Genomic DNA, 14,244 nt, shown 5'->3' with positions numbered 1-14,244 from the left:
ATATTATAATGAACTCGACCAGCACACAAATCAGTAGCAGCAACAGCAAAGCACGTATTGACACGATGATGGGCGACAGTAACGAAATAGATTAACGATAACTCGGTTCTGTTTTTTTTTTTATTATCTTGTCGTTTATATTGTGGCGCGCATAAAAAGAATTGGAAATCTTGTAAGTTATGGGCAAGCAGCAAGCCATTACTCGAAAAGGAATTCATAAAAATAACATTTCGGTTTCGTTGCTGTCTACTTTTGAACTGAGTTGTGTCCACACCAGTGGCATTTACGGAAAGTGAGAACGTGCCAGATGTAACATACCCAGACCCAGCCTAGTTGGCCAATCAACAGAGAAAAGCAAAGAGCTGACAACGAGATAGAATTGCTGTGTAATTATTACGAGTTAAAGAGATGTCACATTTTTGGAATTTATTTGGTGACTTTGGGCAAAAATAAAACAATTTATCGTGGCCCCGGTAATTGATGTCAGTGACTTGCTATCATCGACCATTAAAACGAATGATTGAGGATATTTCCAAAAATAGCCACATTTACTCATCACCAGTTCCTCTAATCTTGTGATCCTTGAAGCATAACACGATTTTTATCATAATCATATAGTCATATATAGTTCGATCAGTAGAGCGAGTGTATATATGTGTGTGTGTGTTTATGTGATTGAAGAAAACGCAACATTTTGTCAACGGGTAAATTGTTTACGAATTTTTGAACCAAATGTCATTTGAATGAGTCAATGTGTTTTTTAGACGATTTTGCAATAGGTTCACAAGAAAAGTAGCAGAACAGTTATCGGTGGGTTTCTTTTATTGCGGTTAGAATTCCTCAACATTTTATTTCCATTCTGTTCATTTACATTTGGCTACTTTGCTGATGGAATTTCTTGGATCCATTGGAAATCATTGGTCTTTATTTCTTTTTATCGGCAAACATTTATTGTTGTTTTGTTTACTCGTGGGCCGTTTTTTGTCGTTCACTTCCCCCTCTCTCGCTCTCTCTCAATCTCTCTGCGAGATCTTTCACGCGCATTTCGATAATGGAAGTGAGTTCACAAATCGATTATTATCGTTCCGATTCTGCCGCTCAATTAAACTCAAATTGATGAAAAAAAGAAGAAACGAAAACATGTGAAAAAGATCAAAATTTGTGGCACAAAATCCGTCTGCTATCGGTTTGTCATTCGTGTGTCTGTATCCGCGTATTTTGTGACACACTGTTTCTGGCGAAGCGCAGTACGGCAAGACGGACGCCCCATTTGATTTGTTCGTAGTGTAACAAAATGTATAGCTGAATATTAATTCAACGAATCGTAGCTGCCGTTGGCTACCATATCAAAAACCAATACGACGTATATTAAAGTCAAGTTGAACACACAGTGTGTATCACTGTCAACGGTGTGTTAGCACCACGTTATGCGTGCTGCAGAGGAGTACTTTTTTTTTATCAAAACGGCATTTAACATCGCTAGCGATTTTGTTGTCGTCGTCATCGTTGTCGTTGCCGTCGATTGAAGGGCACGTATCTTTGCACTTCATCAACAATCACTTCCATTTCGAATTCGTTGACGGTTTCGATTGGGCGCAATTTTCGTGAACGGCCCCATAATGTAGCGCGCGTGCAACATTTTGATTTGAAAATAGAAGCGATAAAAAAATACCGCGGATTCATTTGGTTTGGCGCCAAATAAATAAATAATAATAAATTGCTTCTTTTTCCGGTTTACATGGGTGATCAAACGTTTAACATTGGTCATGGTGTAACGGAAACATTTTGTACTAATTATTGTGAAATAGAATAATTTAAGGAATAATTTGTTGTTTGGCCCGTGCGAATGAAGAGAGAGAAAAAAAATACGCGAATGCTGGGACTGATCTCAGCCAGTGACCATCACCAAGCCAAGTGGAAAATAAACAAACAAGTTTTGAACATTTTGATAAAATACTGGATGAGTCAATGAGACTCTCTCTCTCTCTCTCTCTCTCTCTCTTTCTCTCCAGAACCCATAAAACAATGTGTAATACACAGTATTAAGTTACAGGAATAGGGTTAAAAAGTTTTTCTCGTTCGGTGTTTCGTTTATTTATTTATTTTTTTTTTATTTTTTTTTATTGCTTCTTCTGGTGTCATTGTTGTGTCTCATAATAACAGGTCCTGTCGATATGCGTGTTATCATCTCCCGCATATTGGTGGCTTTTGTTTTTTGGTGTGTTAATTTGTCGCCATCGTTGTCGTGGTCGTGGTCGTGGTCGTGGTCGTGACACATGAGAGTGTGCGCCAACCGTTTTAGATAAACGGTCGAAATTTCATCGAGTCAAAGATTTAATCCAAAGTGCCACTATCAATATCTCAATAATAATATACAAAAGAAGAGAAAAAAAACACTATACATGACGGATTTTTTCTCTCTGTTTGTCGGTTCGGTTTAATATTCGCCAATATATATATATATATGATCTTATAAAAGTTAAAACCAGAACAAGACGAAAAAAACATGTTTATCAGGTTATTGTAATACACACGGATTTTTGTTTTAATGGAATATGATTTAAATTTTGTGTGTTCGCAGTCTCAAAGTTTTCGGGTTAAGCAGCATGTGTGATGTGATGTGATGTGTCTTGCCTATTTATGTTTTATCACAAAAACAGAAAAATTAAACACTGAAGACATTGCTGCAAACAACACACAATCGCAGCGCAGCGCACAAACGCACAAAACGAAGAGAAAAATAAAAATAAAGTAACAAAAGACAGAGCGAAAGAAAGAGATAGAAATAGATAGAAAGAGATAGAGAGAGAAAATAAAAATAAACGAAACAGCATAGTACAGACAAAAATTAAGAGATGTGTAATCAAGGAAGCACTAAAAGCGATGAACAAAGTTGAAATGCTGTACAACAATCGCACTTATTCTAAATGTGTGGCACAAGAACACTTGTAATTCTAACTTTTGACATTGTTAACAAACAAACATTTTGTGGTATTCGAGTTTCATTCTCTCTGGCCTGTGTTTCAGTTGCAAATAGTGAAAGTGAGCGATATAAATATATGCAAGTTCGAGTATGATTATACATTAGATGTTTATACAGTTTACAAGTTTTCCAACGTCTTAAAAGAAAAAAAAAACAGAAGAACATCACAGATCAATCGGAATCTGAAGTGCGTAGAAAAATTCATACCGAATACCCAACGGAATATCAAAATAAAAATAACAAACGAAAATCAACAAACAAAAAACTTCGTTCGAAAATTTGCGCGATAAGAACCAAAAGAACTTTCCCCACCGCGGCAATTGTTGGAAGTCTGTTGTGTGTTGAAGGTTAGCAAAAGTAATCACAATAAAAATTTAATTTTTTCTTGTGTTGCAAAATTGATCGGGTTATCTGCATCCTTGCATTGGGCCAAGATTTTTTTTTCTTTTAATTTTGGAAACTTTTAAAAATTTATTTCTGTGTCGATGACACCGCCCAATAATGAGTGAGCCAGTGTATTCCAATGAAATTTGGTGAAGTGAGTGCAAGAATGACCTCCTTTTAACCATTCCAGACGTGTTTTAGAATGCACAACCAGACCTCAAATAATTAACCGAGAATACACCAATCCATCGATAGGGGAATACACTGGTGACTTTGGGCCAATACATGAAAAATAAATTAAATAAATGTATCGAAAAAGTGAACGAAAACTGGTGGATCATTTTGGTTGAACACAAAAAAAAACCTACAGTCATTGCCACTGTTCATGTTTATTTTCCAAGTCGAACAACAAAAAATGTTATGTGCCTGATTCGTAAATAAAACATGAGGTGTAAAGCCAAATTCAATTCAATTTTATTTGCGTGGTACTGTTGACGGTGTTTACATTTCAAATCAAACTATTTATAATGTGAAATACCGGCACTTCGCTCCTATCTCTTACACGCACTTACACGTGAAATATTTTCGACCTATAAAAAAAACCGACACGGAAACCTCGTAAAAATCACGTTGATGTTGTAGTTTTTCGTTCTCTTATGTCTATCCGAATGTACTGTGAAAATATTCTGATTTGATTTGTGTTTGCAATTTTCAGATCAAGCGACGTGATATAGGAAGAACGTGATCAATAGTCACATAAAAATACACGAAGAATAAGTAAAATTGATCGCCGATCAATTGATTTTCCACAAGATTTTCGTTGAACCAAAAAAATCGAAAACAAATGTTATTCAATCGAATCAATCATCTTTTCGATCAGCTAAATGAAACACTTAATGTGCAAACGCTACACAAATGGAAAGAATTATATTTAAATGGTACAACAAACGACAGCTATCCAATTGGCAACATGATCAGCGAATTGAATTCGAGTGACCTGATCCTGGACGGTGGTGGTTTTGGAAATGCCACCACACCGTTAGACGCAAACAATGTGATACGCTTTGAACCAGAACCGTTGGCTGTACTCATACTCGTTACTATGTGCTATTCATTCATATTCGTTGCTGGACTATTGGGAAATGTGATCACATGCGCAGTAATTTATCGCAATAAATCCATGCACACGGCGACCAACTATTATTTATTTAATTTGGCCATATCAGACTTGATACTTTTATTATCAGGTGAGTGAATCAAACCAACGAAAAAAATAATTCCCGGATTCCCCCTGGGTGTTGCTAAGAGCAGATCATTAAGAGCGCAATTTTGAAGAATTCGATAAATAAAAACATACACAAACACAAACAATCTAGTTCTCGCAACGCATATTTTTCATCTTGATGCCATTATCATTCTACCACATCTCTTCGCGATTGGAATGACTTAAAAAAGTAGCAACGATCGCTGGAGCGATCCTTTTATTGTTATTAATATTTGTAATTGACATTTATTGTAGGAATGCCTCAAGACACGTATAATATATGGTTCCCTCATAACTATCGATTCACGCACACCATTTGCATTTTGCAAGGACTATTATCGGAGACATCGACAAATGCTACCGTTTTGACAATTGCTTCATTCACCATAGAGCGCTACATAGCTATTTGTCATCCATTCAGGTTTGTTCGTCGTTATTTTATTTTGTTTTTTTTTCTGTCTGTTTTAATTTCCACTTCATCTCTAGTGTCGATTTGTGATCGTGCGCAAAATGTTATTTTAATGAATTTTTTGGCTCAAGCCAAGCATTTATACTTATGGCTCCAATCTATGCATGTATCTTTGTCACTCTCTCACGTTCCACCGTTTAGACGGAGATAACCGGACGGAATAGTTGAGGACAAGAAACAAATAAAAATCAAGTTTTCGATTCCGCTGATACGCGATGAGCGAGAATTAATCGACGCCAATAAATTAAATTACGAGAGAGCGAGAGAGAGAGAGAGAGAGAGAGAGAGAGCGAAGTGAAATAAAACACACACGCACACACAAATGCTATAAGCTAGCGAAAAAGTATGCTGATGCTAGATATCACAATATATTCATAACGGCATGTTTTCCATCCATTTTATAGACAACATACCATGTCAAAATTATCACGTGCTGTTAAGTTCATTATGGGAGTATGGATAGTTGCTTTTTGCTTTGCCATTCCGCAAGCCATCCAATTTGGCGTGGTTTCAATAAATGGAGGACATTCGTGCACAGTAAGTGGATTTTTATTCCATATTTTTGTTGATGTGTTCTTTTTTTGTGTTCGCCTGTTCTTGGTTGAAAATTACGAAAAGCGACAGATATAAAAATAAAGAAACTCTTTGATGAGAAACAGAGATATGGAATGGTCACGCCGCGCACCATCGTTTTATTCGACGCGACTGGCACAAGCGCACAGTTTGATGCTGCGGTGTGATCTTCCTTATTGCCTTTTATTGCCGATATCAATTACCATTTCAACCAAACTATTCAATATGTCCCGTTCTCATCCACAATTTTAGCGTAGGCTTTGGCGCTTACTTTATTATAACTGATATGATTTTTCCATATCAAAAAAGTATACGATTTTATTTTTTTTTCTCTATCTATCACTCTTGCTCGATTTTTCAGGTCCAGAACATATTGGTCGAGCACGCATTTGAAATATCATCGTTTATGTTCTTCGTCGGACCGATGACATTAATTTGCGTCTTGTATGTTTTAATCGGAATTAAATTGAGGAACAGCAAGACATTGCAGGGCATCACACGTGACAGTTGCGAGATCAACCGAAGTATTTCCGGTCAAACACGTATCATTCGTATGTTAAGTAAGTTTCGAATCAACATTCGCAGTGATTTTGTTTCTTCTTCTTCTTTTTCTGGCTCTGGTGTGTTTGTTGTCTTTGAAATTTTTCTGAAATTCAATGACAGAAAACGAAATGAGCAAGAGAAACAGTAAACGCATGCAAAGCGAAACAGAGATAAACATTCTATCGGAGGTGAAGCGCAGTCCGTGGTTGAGGTGTATGTCTTTTTTTCAGTTTGGATGTTGTCATGCAAGCGAATCGCGTTTTATCAAACATTTTATGTGTTCTTGTTGGAAATGTTATTTGATTTGTTTTGAATGTTCCGAATGTTTTTTCAGTTTTTTTTCGGTCTTTTTTCGCTGTTTCGTGACCAATTTTATGTGTGCTTCACATTTTGATGCTTTTACGACTTTGATTTTTTTTCTCCTCGAAAAATACTAAATATCCGCCTTTAATTGGGAAAAACAAACTTCAGTCCGAAAACAAATGATCAAATGTTCAAATTGGCCAGACAATGATATTGTCGCACATTTGACAGTGAATATCATTATTATTATTTATTTATGTATAGCCGGAATGGAGAATACTTTGTTGTTTAGTCATAAGGTGGATTAAAATTGGCTATTTTTGTTTGTTTGTATCCGCCTGGATGCACGTATGCTGTAGCTGAAAATTGAAATTGTACGATCAGTCAGGCAGCGTACATAACCCTTTGACATTGATGTCACATTTTATTGGCCCATAGAATGAATTGAAGCAAATTGAAAGCTCATTGATGAACATAAATGCCTCCTTCAAAATGCCATTTCCTTTGAATAATTGGCTTTTATCGGAAATCGCGTGCCCAACCCTTCTTCTTTCCCTTTTTTTTAACTGTATATCGTTTTCTTCTTTGTTTTATTCATTGTTTGCCGTCTATTTCTAGTTGCTGTCGCCGTTGCATTCTTCTTGTGCTGGGCACCGTTTCATTCGCAGCGTTTGATGGCCGTTTATGGGAAGAGTTCGCGTCCAACCAGTGAACTCTTTCGCAACATTTACACTGTACTTACGTACGTCTCGGGGGTACTATATTTCATGTCAACTTGCATCAATCCATTATTATACAGTATAATGAGTCATAAATTTCGAAACGCATTTAAGGTAATAAAATTAAAATGTCAATTATATTTATATCGCAAGCGTATTTGGTTTATGTGATTGCTTCGCTTCAACTTTGACGAAATGATGTCGTTGTTCCACCGTGAACATATTGTGCTCGGTCGTGCGAACGCTTTAAAATCATGCTGATACACACTTTCATCAACGTCGTCCGCATTCAGAACAGTGTGAAATGCGAGCGACTTCTCTCGCCTCATTTATGTGCATTTAATTTTATATGGCACATTTCGGCGGGCCATTCATTATAGACTCATAAGTGTTCGGTTTACAGCACAAATGATTGTTTCATTGGTAATTTGCAAGTCAGAAGGTTTTAGTTGATGCGACACCATAAACTGAAGCAGTTGTTGGTCATTTATTAATTTGTGTGCGTGTTAATTCATTTTAACTAGATAACCATAATGAAGCATTGTGGATTTGGAACAGACTATAGACCGGATCACACTTATTCGATGCTCTCACGTTACAATGGAATTGGTTCGTTGAAATTGAGCATGGCAGCGGCGCATAATCAACGCATCAGTAATCCGTACATAAGTGAAGTGACACGAACGGATATTGCTGGCCAACGAAATGATAATGATACCACAGATTCAGCATACGCGGAACGACCCAACGATCTATCGCCGATGGCTCGTATGGCGAATGCAATGCGAAAAGCTGGCAAAGCTAATCAACTAAAAAAAGAAATTAACGATCTCAATGCAAATGCAAAATTCAATTTAAGCCGAAAACCGCTGAAGAAAAATCAACAAAAATCCGATTCAATTCATCAAACCAACGAACCAAATACAGTGATAACCGGCCATGGCCGAAAACAGAAATGTATCCCGAAAATTACCAGTTCGAATAGTATCTGTACGACGATAAGTAATTCAAGCCTGCAAGAATACGACGATGAACTTGACACCACTGAATTGGCCAAGTACATGAGACAGATCAACAATGAAATCCACCATGACACCAAGTAGAACCAAACAAACAACAAAAGTAGCGATGACTTTGTCTTGGTTGTCGTTTACTAGCTCCCCCTCCACGATTCGACTCTATTCATATTTTAAATCATAATCAAATGGAAAAAAAAATACTATTGTTCGTATTAAGAGTGTACTTGTTCATGTCCCCATGATATTAGGTATTGATATATTATATATACATATAGCACTTAAGGATAAATTTAATGCTTACATTCAATTCTCTCTGTGCATAAACTCTTGTCGTAGCCATTAGTTATTATTCAACTGTAAATAAATATACTGTTTGATTCACTTCAATTGCATCGTGCTCATCAAGATAGCATGCATCATTAATTTGTTCGGAAGGTTCCGTTCTCAATACAAAGTGCAACCGTATACAAACCTCATTTAATTCAACGTATTTGCTTTGAATCAACATTTCCATGGTTCCACCGAGTATTCACTAGGTGGCGTTGACTTTTTCAAAGCTTCTCAGCCAGATGAAAAAAGTTCGAGCATAATAACGTTGAATTCCATAATTAAAACGCTAAAATTCGTCATTTGAGGAAATGTGAGTAAACTAAATCAAAATCAGCATTCGTTTGCAACATTTTCATATCGTAAACATAAAATCAACGAGAATGAAAAACACAGTTACGATGTGCTTTATCTCGAAACAATCTCACTCTCTCTCTCTCCCTCACTCCCTTGGTGTGTATGTGATTGAGTCTCTGGTGCCATTCGTCATTGACGTTCTATATAGGGGATGAAGTTTGGATATTCACAATGCCACACGGCATACGGAGCTGCACATGCGTGGTCAGCCACACCACCAATGTGTGTTTCTCTCCCTTTTTCCGGATGGCACACAGCAAAGCGAAGCAAAAAAAAAAGAAAATAAATGCCGAAACTGAAAATGAAATTTTCAACCCTCGTCTCTATTTCCACATTTAGATAATCGATAAAGCGAATAGGGAACGGCTGTGCACCGACTGAATTCTTTCTTCTTTCAGTTTTTAATTTGACGTTTGTTCGACGACACATCTTCACCATCGCATACGCGAATCTCTTATCGTGGTGCATGCGAGATAGAAAGTGCGTGTAAATATTGAGTTATTTCTTCGAATCTCGCTTAATTTTTTTGTTCGTACGGTTCTTCGTTCCACCAAATTTCATACACACACCCTTGTGAACTTTGTGTTTTTAATATTTTCCATAAAATTTTTGTTCGTAGTGTGAATTATTTTTACCAATTAGATTACTGTAGTTAAAGAAAGAAGAAAAAAACTATGAAAGAAACACAAAAACAGCAGAATAGTTCGGATACATCGGAATATATAGTGGGAATTTAAAGTGTGTGTGTGTAGAACAAAAAACGCAAATCTAGATATTTTCGAAATAGTTTGACGAATTTTACGCAATACAAACGGAACGAGTGACGACGACGACGACGACGACGACGGCAAAGAGAGAACGAATCGCTTGTTTGATGACATGTAAATCTTCAGAAAAAAAAATCAGAAAGAAATAGTAAAGAAAGGAAAAAACTAAAAAAAGAATTTCAGTTTTATTCATCATTCAGTGTGTATCTCAGTTGTTGATGAAATTGTTTTTCACTTCACACCAAAGACCATTAGTGTGTGTGTGTGTATTTCCTTCTTGTCGTTATTGTTGTTGTTTCATTTTTTGTTGTTGTTGCTGTTGTTGGTTATGCCATCGACCAGAATTACATTCACACAAGAGCAGATAAGCATAAAGGAATTCTCAGCGGAGTAAATAGCCCGAGAACAATGATACACTGCAATGAATGAAAGGTACGTATGAATTCATCATAACAATGCGATATCATTTACACACATGCATTTTCATTTTCATTTTCATTTTTGCAATGGGATTACTTTGTGGAGCTTATCATTGTTTTTTTTTTTCATTCGTTGCGCGCATACATTTCTCAACCATTGTTATTACTGTTATTGTTGTTGATGTTGCTGCTGCTGCTGTATGGTGCTAAGCTATTTGTACATATGTAGCCGTATCAGGAGGAAAGCCTATGTCAATGTCGAGATAGGATTGTATTTTAAAGATCTCAATGCAGCCCAGTTTTAAAGCCATTTTTCACGTGAAAAACCCACCGATTTCATCTCAACTTGAACATGATCTTATGTGGACTGACCGAGCTATGGAAAATATGGCATTGCGAAAATTGGCGAGTAAATGTTAGAAAAATAGACTGAGACAGGGACAGAGAGTGTGGAAATGAGAGAGATACACACCAGGTCGAGTATAATGGAGCTGCAGAGGTGAAGCGCATTTCCACATAAATTCACCTTGTTTAAAAGAGCGTAAATCTAAGAAGAAAAAAAACACCTACATATACATATACCTTATGTATTTCTCGTTTGCCATTTTCATTGAGATCCGTACATTTCTTTGATTAGACTATTTAAATGTCGGCATTCATTCGAAATTCATTGGCTTATTCGGAGGGAGAAAAAAACGGAAGCACCAACATCAGCTCGGCACCGCTCGTACTTAATTCATAAGATGTAAAGCTGCACGAAAGAAATGAATAAAAACCGACGAAAAAGAATAGCGGCATTTAAGATTTGCACACCTGTTTGAAAGCAATGGCCGAATTCGAAGTGGCATTTTCATCGTCTTTCATTTTCGCCCAAAGTTGGAATCAAGCTTATTTATTCTGAGACACTGCCAGGCCAACAGAAAGAAGAAAAAAAACAACGAAAGTCCATGGGTTTTCGAATGTTGGAAGCTTACTTTTAATGAAAACTGAATTACAACTGCAATATGGCAAATGCTATTTGCAGCCGCCTATTGAATCATTCGATTCGGTCGGTTACCGTTTTCTATTATGCTGTCAAGTAAAAAGTTGTTGATACCTTCATTTTTCTTTTAATTTTAAAGAAACACAGCGAACAAAAAACACAGAAAAGAAGGCGAAATAAACGAGCGGTGGAAATCGTTAATTCCACATTCCTTCCTCCCAACATATTAACGCTAATAGCATTCGTTAGCATAGACTAAGCCAATGAAAGTCCAACAGATTGCGGATTTGCAACGAAGCGAATGTATTTATCAAAGCATAAATACTTCCCACAACCAAGCAGCAGTGAGCGCATACATAAATATGTGGTGATGTGATTTGTACTAAAAGGATTTTTCGCATATATTCTTTTTCCACCTTTTGGGTGCTGCTACTGCTGCTGCTAGGTTTTGAATTCAAGGCAACACGTCAAATTGTATCATATTACATTCATATTTCAAATATGCTCATATCATCTTGAAGGTTTCATTTTTCCACCAGCCAAACAACAGGGAAAAACAACCGAATAGATATGTCGATGAAGAAGCAAATAGAGTACTTCATTGCCTCTGTCGACTCTATTCACTATTTGCGCGCATTTCATGTTTTTCTTCTTCTTCTTCTTCTTCTCAATACTATTTCGATGCGTGAGTGTGCGTGTTTTTTTGTCTCTCTGTTTCTATCAATATTTTTATGCGCTTTGTTGTGCAACAAATATAAAAAAAAAGGAAACCAAAACAAGCGACACATGGATTGAATTACGAGCACGACAATTAGTGGCCGTGTTAGTGCGTTGTTCTAGTGTGTCGCTTTGGGCTTATATTTGTTTACACAATGTCACACTATACACTATTTTAGTATGTATGCTCGGTGTGTATATGATTGGGCGAGCGAACGTACGAATGCTACACCACTCCGGCACGTACACAAACATTTCGAATAATTTTCGCCCGTTTAATTCGAACTAATGATGCGGTCTTATATTAGATTATTATCTATGACTGGACCTTCAGTTAGTTTGTGCGCGTCGTGCGCACCAATTACAACTTCAACAATTATTATTGACAATAAATTAACAAATTTGTGTGCATTCAGTGCAAATAGAGACGACGCGGTGGTTCATCGGCAAAAATACGACATACAAACGCTCGCACACAGACATCAACACATTGCATGGCAAATTAATGAGATCGACTTTTTATCTGCCTCCTGATGAGCAAAATTCCGACATAACAACGACAACGATGACAACGCAGTCAGTCTAATTCCAACTGAAATTGGCTGTTTCATTTCGAAACTGGTTGCAGTGTTCGACATCAAGATCAAAGTATGCCAATGCCATAAATTGTTTTTAGCTTTCGTTCCCTTGCCATTGTTTTCGTTGATGTCGTCGTTGCTGTTGTTGTTGTGCGATTAGCTTAGATGTAAGCCGATATCGCAAAGTAATTCCGTTGTGATAAAGTGTAAATTGGTTCGATTAATTTTCCAACGAAATATTAGTTGATTTGATAATTAATTTCATTCCATTCCATTTCAGATATTATTCGTGTGTGGTTGACAGAAGATTTCCCTAGAACGTCGATCCAGCAGAACAAAACAATACAAAATGCAAATGACAAAAGCGATGGAAAACTTCTAGCGAAATTACTCGATAGCAGCTGATAAATTGTGATTTAAGAACCCAACGTTGCACTCGTACAGTTGGAGCAAGTGAACGAGAGAGCGAACGAGCGAACAGCACATTTGCTCACAGTTATCACGGCACATAGTCTTATTTTTTACCAAATAGTTTAGGTAGTAAAAATGCATTTACACTTTGAAAAAAGTACGAATGCAAAATGTGATTGCTCAATAGTTTCACTAAGTTGGATGGGCAAAGTTCCGGAGCATTTACCGGAGGTAAGTACATATGTTTCTTCTACTATTTTTCTCCATTTTCTTCTGTTAAACACGTACGTGTACACGTTTCGTGTTTGTGTGATAAAACCGGAGACAGCCGGATTGGTTCTGGGAAGAAAAAAAAGTCGAATTTGATTGACGTTGGCATTCATTTTCAATGCATTGGCTGGCATTCTTCCATTTGCGATGTGACATTTGACACAAACAACTGCGATGAAATCGAAAATATTGCTATTGACATGATTTGTGGACAAGTCGCTTTCTACAACCAACTCTTCGACAGAATCTGTCTCATTGCAACCGAAGCAAAGCAAAAGACACGTGAAATCATTTCGAATTCAGGCAGAAATAAATATCAAAGATTTTTTGGAAACTGGTATTGGCGTCGTTAAATTATTATTTAGCTATCAAATGGAACCAATTGAATGTAGACCGATCCAAATAATTATGTTAGCACAAAAAATTTCTTCTCAATCGATTGTAAATTAAACGAAATGAAAAAGGCAGAAAAGTCGTACACGTGCCACGTTGGCGAGTGGGCGCCAAAATAATCGAAATCGAAAGAAAGTTGTACAAACAAAAACCAATATAATTGCCAAGACGATTTATTTATACAGATCGAAACGAAGCAATTTATTCGTGCTTATGTTAATGCGGCTGTTGTTGCTATTGCAATTTCGCTGGCCAACGGCTATCAAAGAGAACTCGCGCGTGGGATAAAAATGTAAATTTACCACACTGTTTCCAACTGGATATTATCCATCCGAGCTTATATTTATTTGCTCATCCATTTCCAATTCAATTTTTATTTTCCACGTTTTAGGGGCCTATGACAATTCAACCGTCCAAAAAAAAGAAGCGATATCGGCCGACCTTTTTCAATGGAATATATAAATTTAGCCGCTAATATCATGTAACCGCCAGACGTATGAATTATTTAATGCTCGTATATCGATCGCATATTCATGTCTACTTATCGGGCGCGTAAAGCTTCAAAAGTTTCATTCTATCTCGCTGGTCTTCTTGTCTTCCGGAAGTTAGAATGCGAGCGTGTTGTTTGCAGATTGTTGCAACTTTATTTAGGAAAATTGGCAAGGAGAGAGACAGAGAGACCGAGAGAGAGAGCGAAAGAGACCGAGAGAGAGAGAGAGAGAGAGAGAGAGAGAGAGAGAGAGAGAGCGAAAGAGACTGAGAGAGA

General features: G+C 37.0%; 2 protein-coding genes across 3 annotated transcripts in view; both read left to right on the top strand.

Annotated features, from left to right (window-relative positions):
• Positions 1-1,360: 1,360 nt before the first annotated feature.
• Positions 1,361-8,662, top strand: LOC129578659 (pyrokinin-1 receptor-like). 2 transcript variants are annotated; one of them, XM_055467537.1, is made up of 7 exons: positions 1,361-3,330; positions 4,083-4,614; positions 4,887-5,052; positions 5,505-5,637; positions 6,035-6,233; positions 7,138-7,352; positions 7,763-8,662. In XM_055467537.1, the coding sequence occupies exons 2-7, from the start codon at positions 4,212-4,214 to the stop codon at positions 8,339-8,341; spliced, it is 1,695 nt and encodes a 564-aa protein (XP_055323512.1). In that variant the 5' UTR covers positions 1,361-3,330; positions 4,083-4,211; the 3' UTR covers positions 8,342-8,662. The 2 variants fall into 2 exon arrangements, with proteins under 2 accessions (XP_055323512.1, XP_055323511.1); XM_055467536.1 differs by having other exon boundaries at positions 1,368-3,340.
• A 535-nt stretch (positions 8,663-9,197) lies between these two features.
• Positions 9,198-14,244, top strand: part of LOC129578658 (tubby-related protein 4) — a 17,897-nt gene continuing 12,850 nt past the window's right edge. The window contains exons 1-2 of the mRNA XM_055467535.1: positions 9,198-10,140; positions 12,685-13,046. Of these exons, the coding sequence (XP_055323510.1) occupies positions 12,951-13,046 (96 nt within the window). The 5' untranslated portion in view covers positions 9,198-10,140; positions 12,685-12,950. The remainder of the gene's footprint in view (positions 10,141-12,684; positions 13,047-14,244) is intronic.

The sequence above is a fragment of the Sitodiplosis mosellana genome, unplaced genomic scaffold (genome assembly GCF_009176505.1).
Source record: "Sitodiplosis mosellana isolate CC-2019 unplaced genomic scaffold, AAFC_SMos_1.0 Smas_scaffold_6226, whole genome shotgun sequence".
NCBI lineage: Eukaryota > Metazoa > Arthropoda > Insecta > Diptera > Cecidomyiidae > Sitodiplosis > Sitodiplosis mosellana.
The sequence above is the reverse complement of the archived record's forward strand: the minus strand, read 5'-3'. Positions and strand labels throughout refer to the sequence as shown.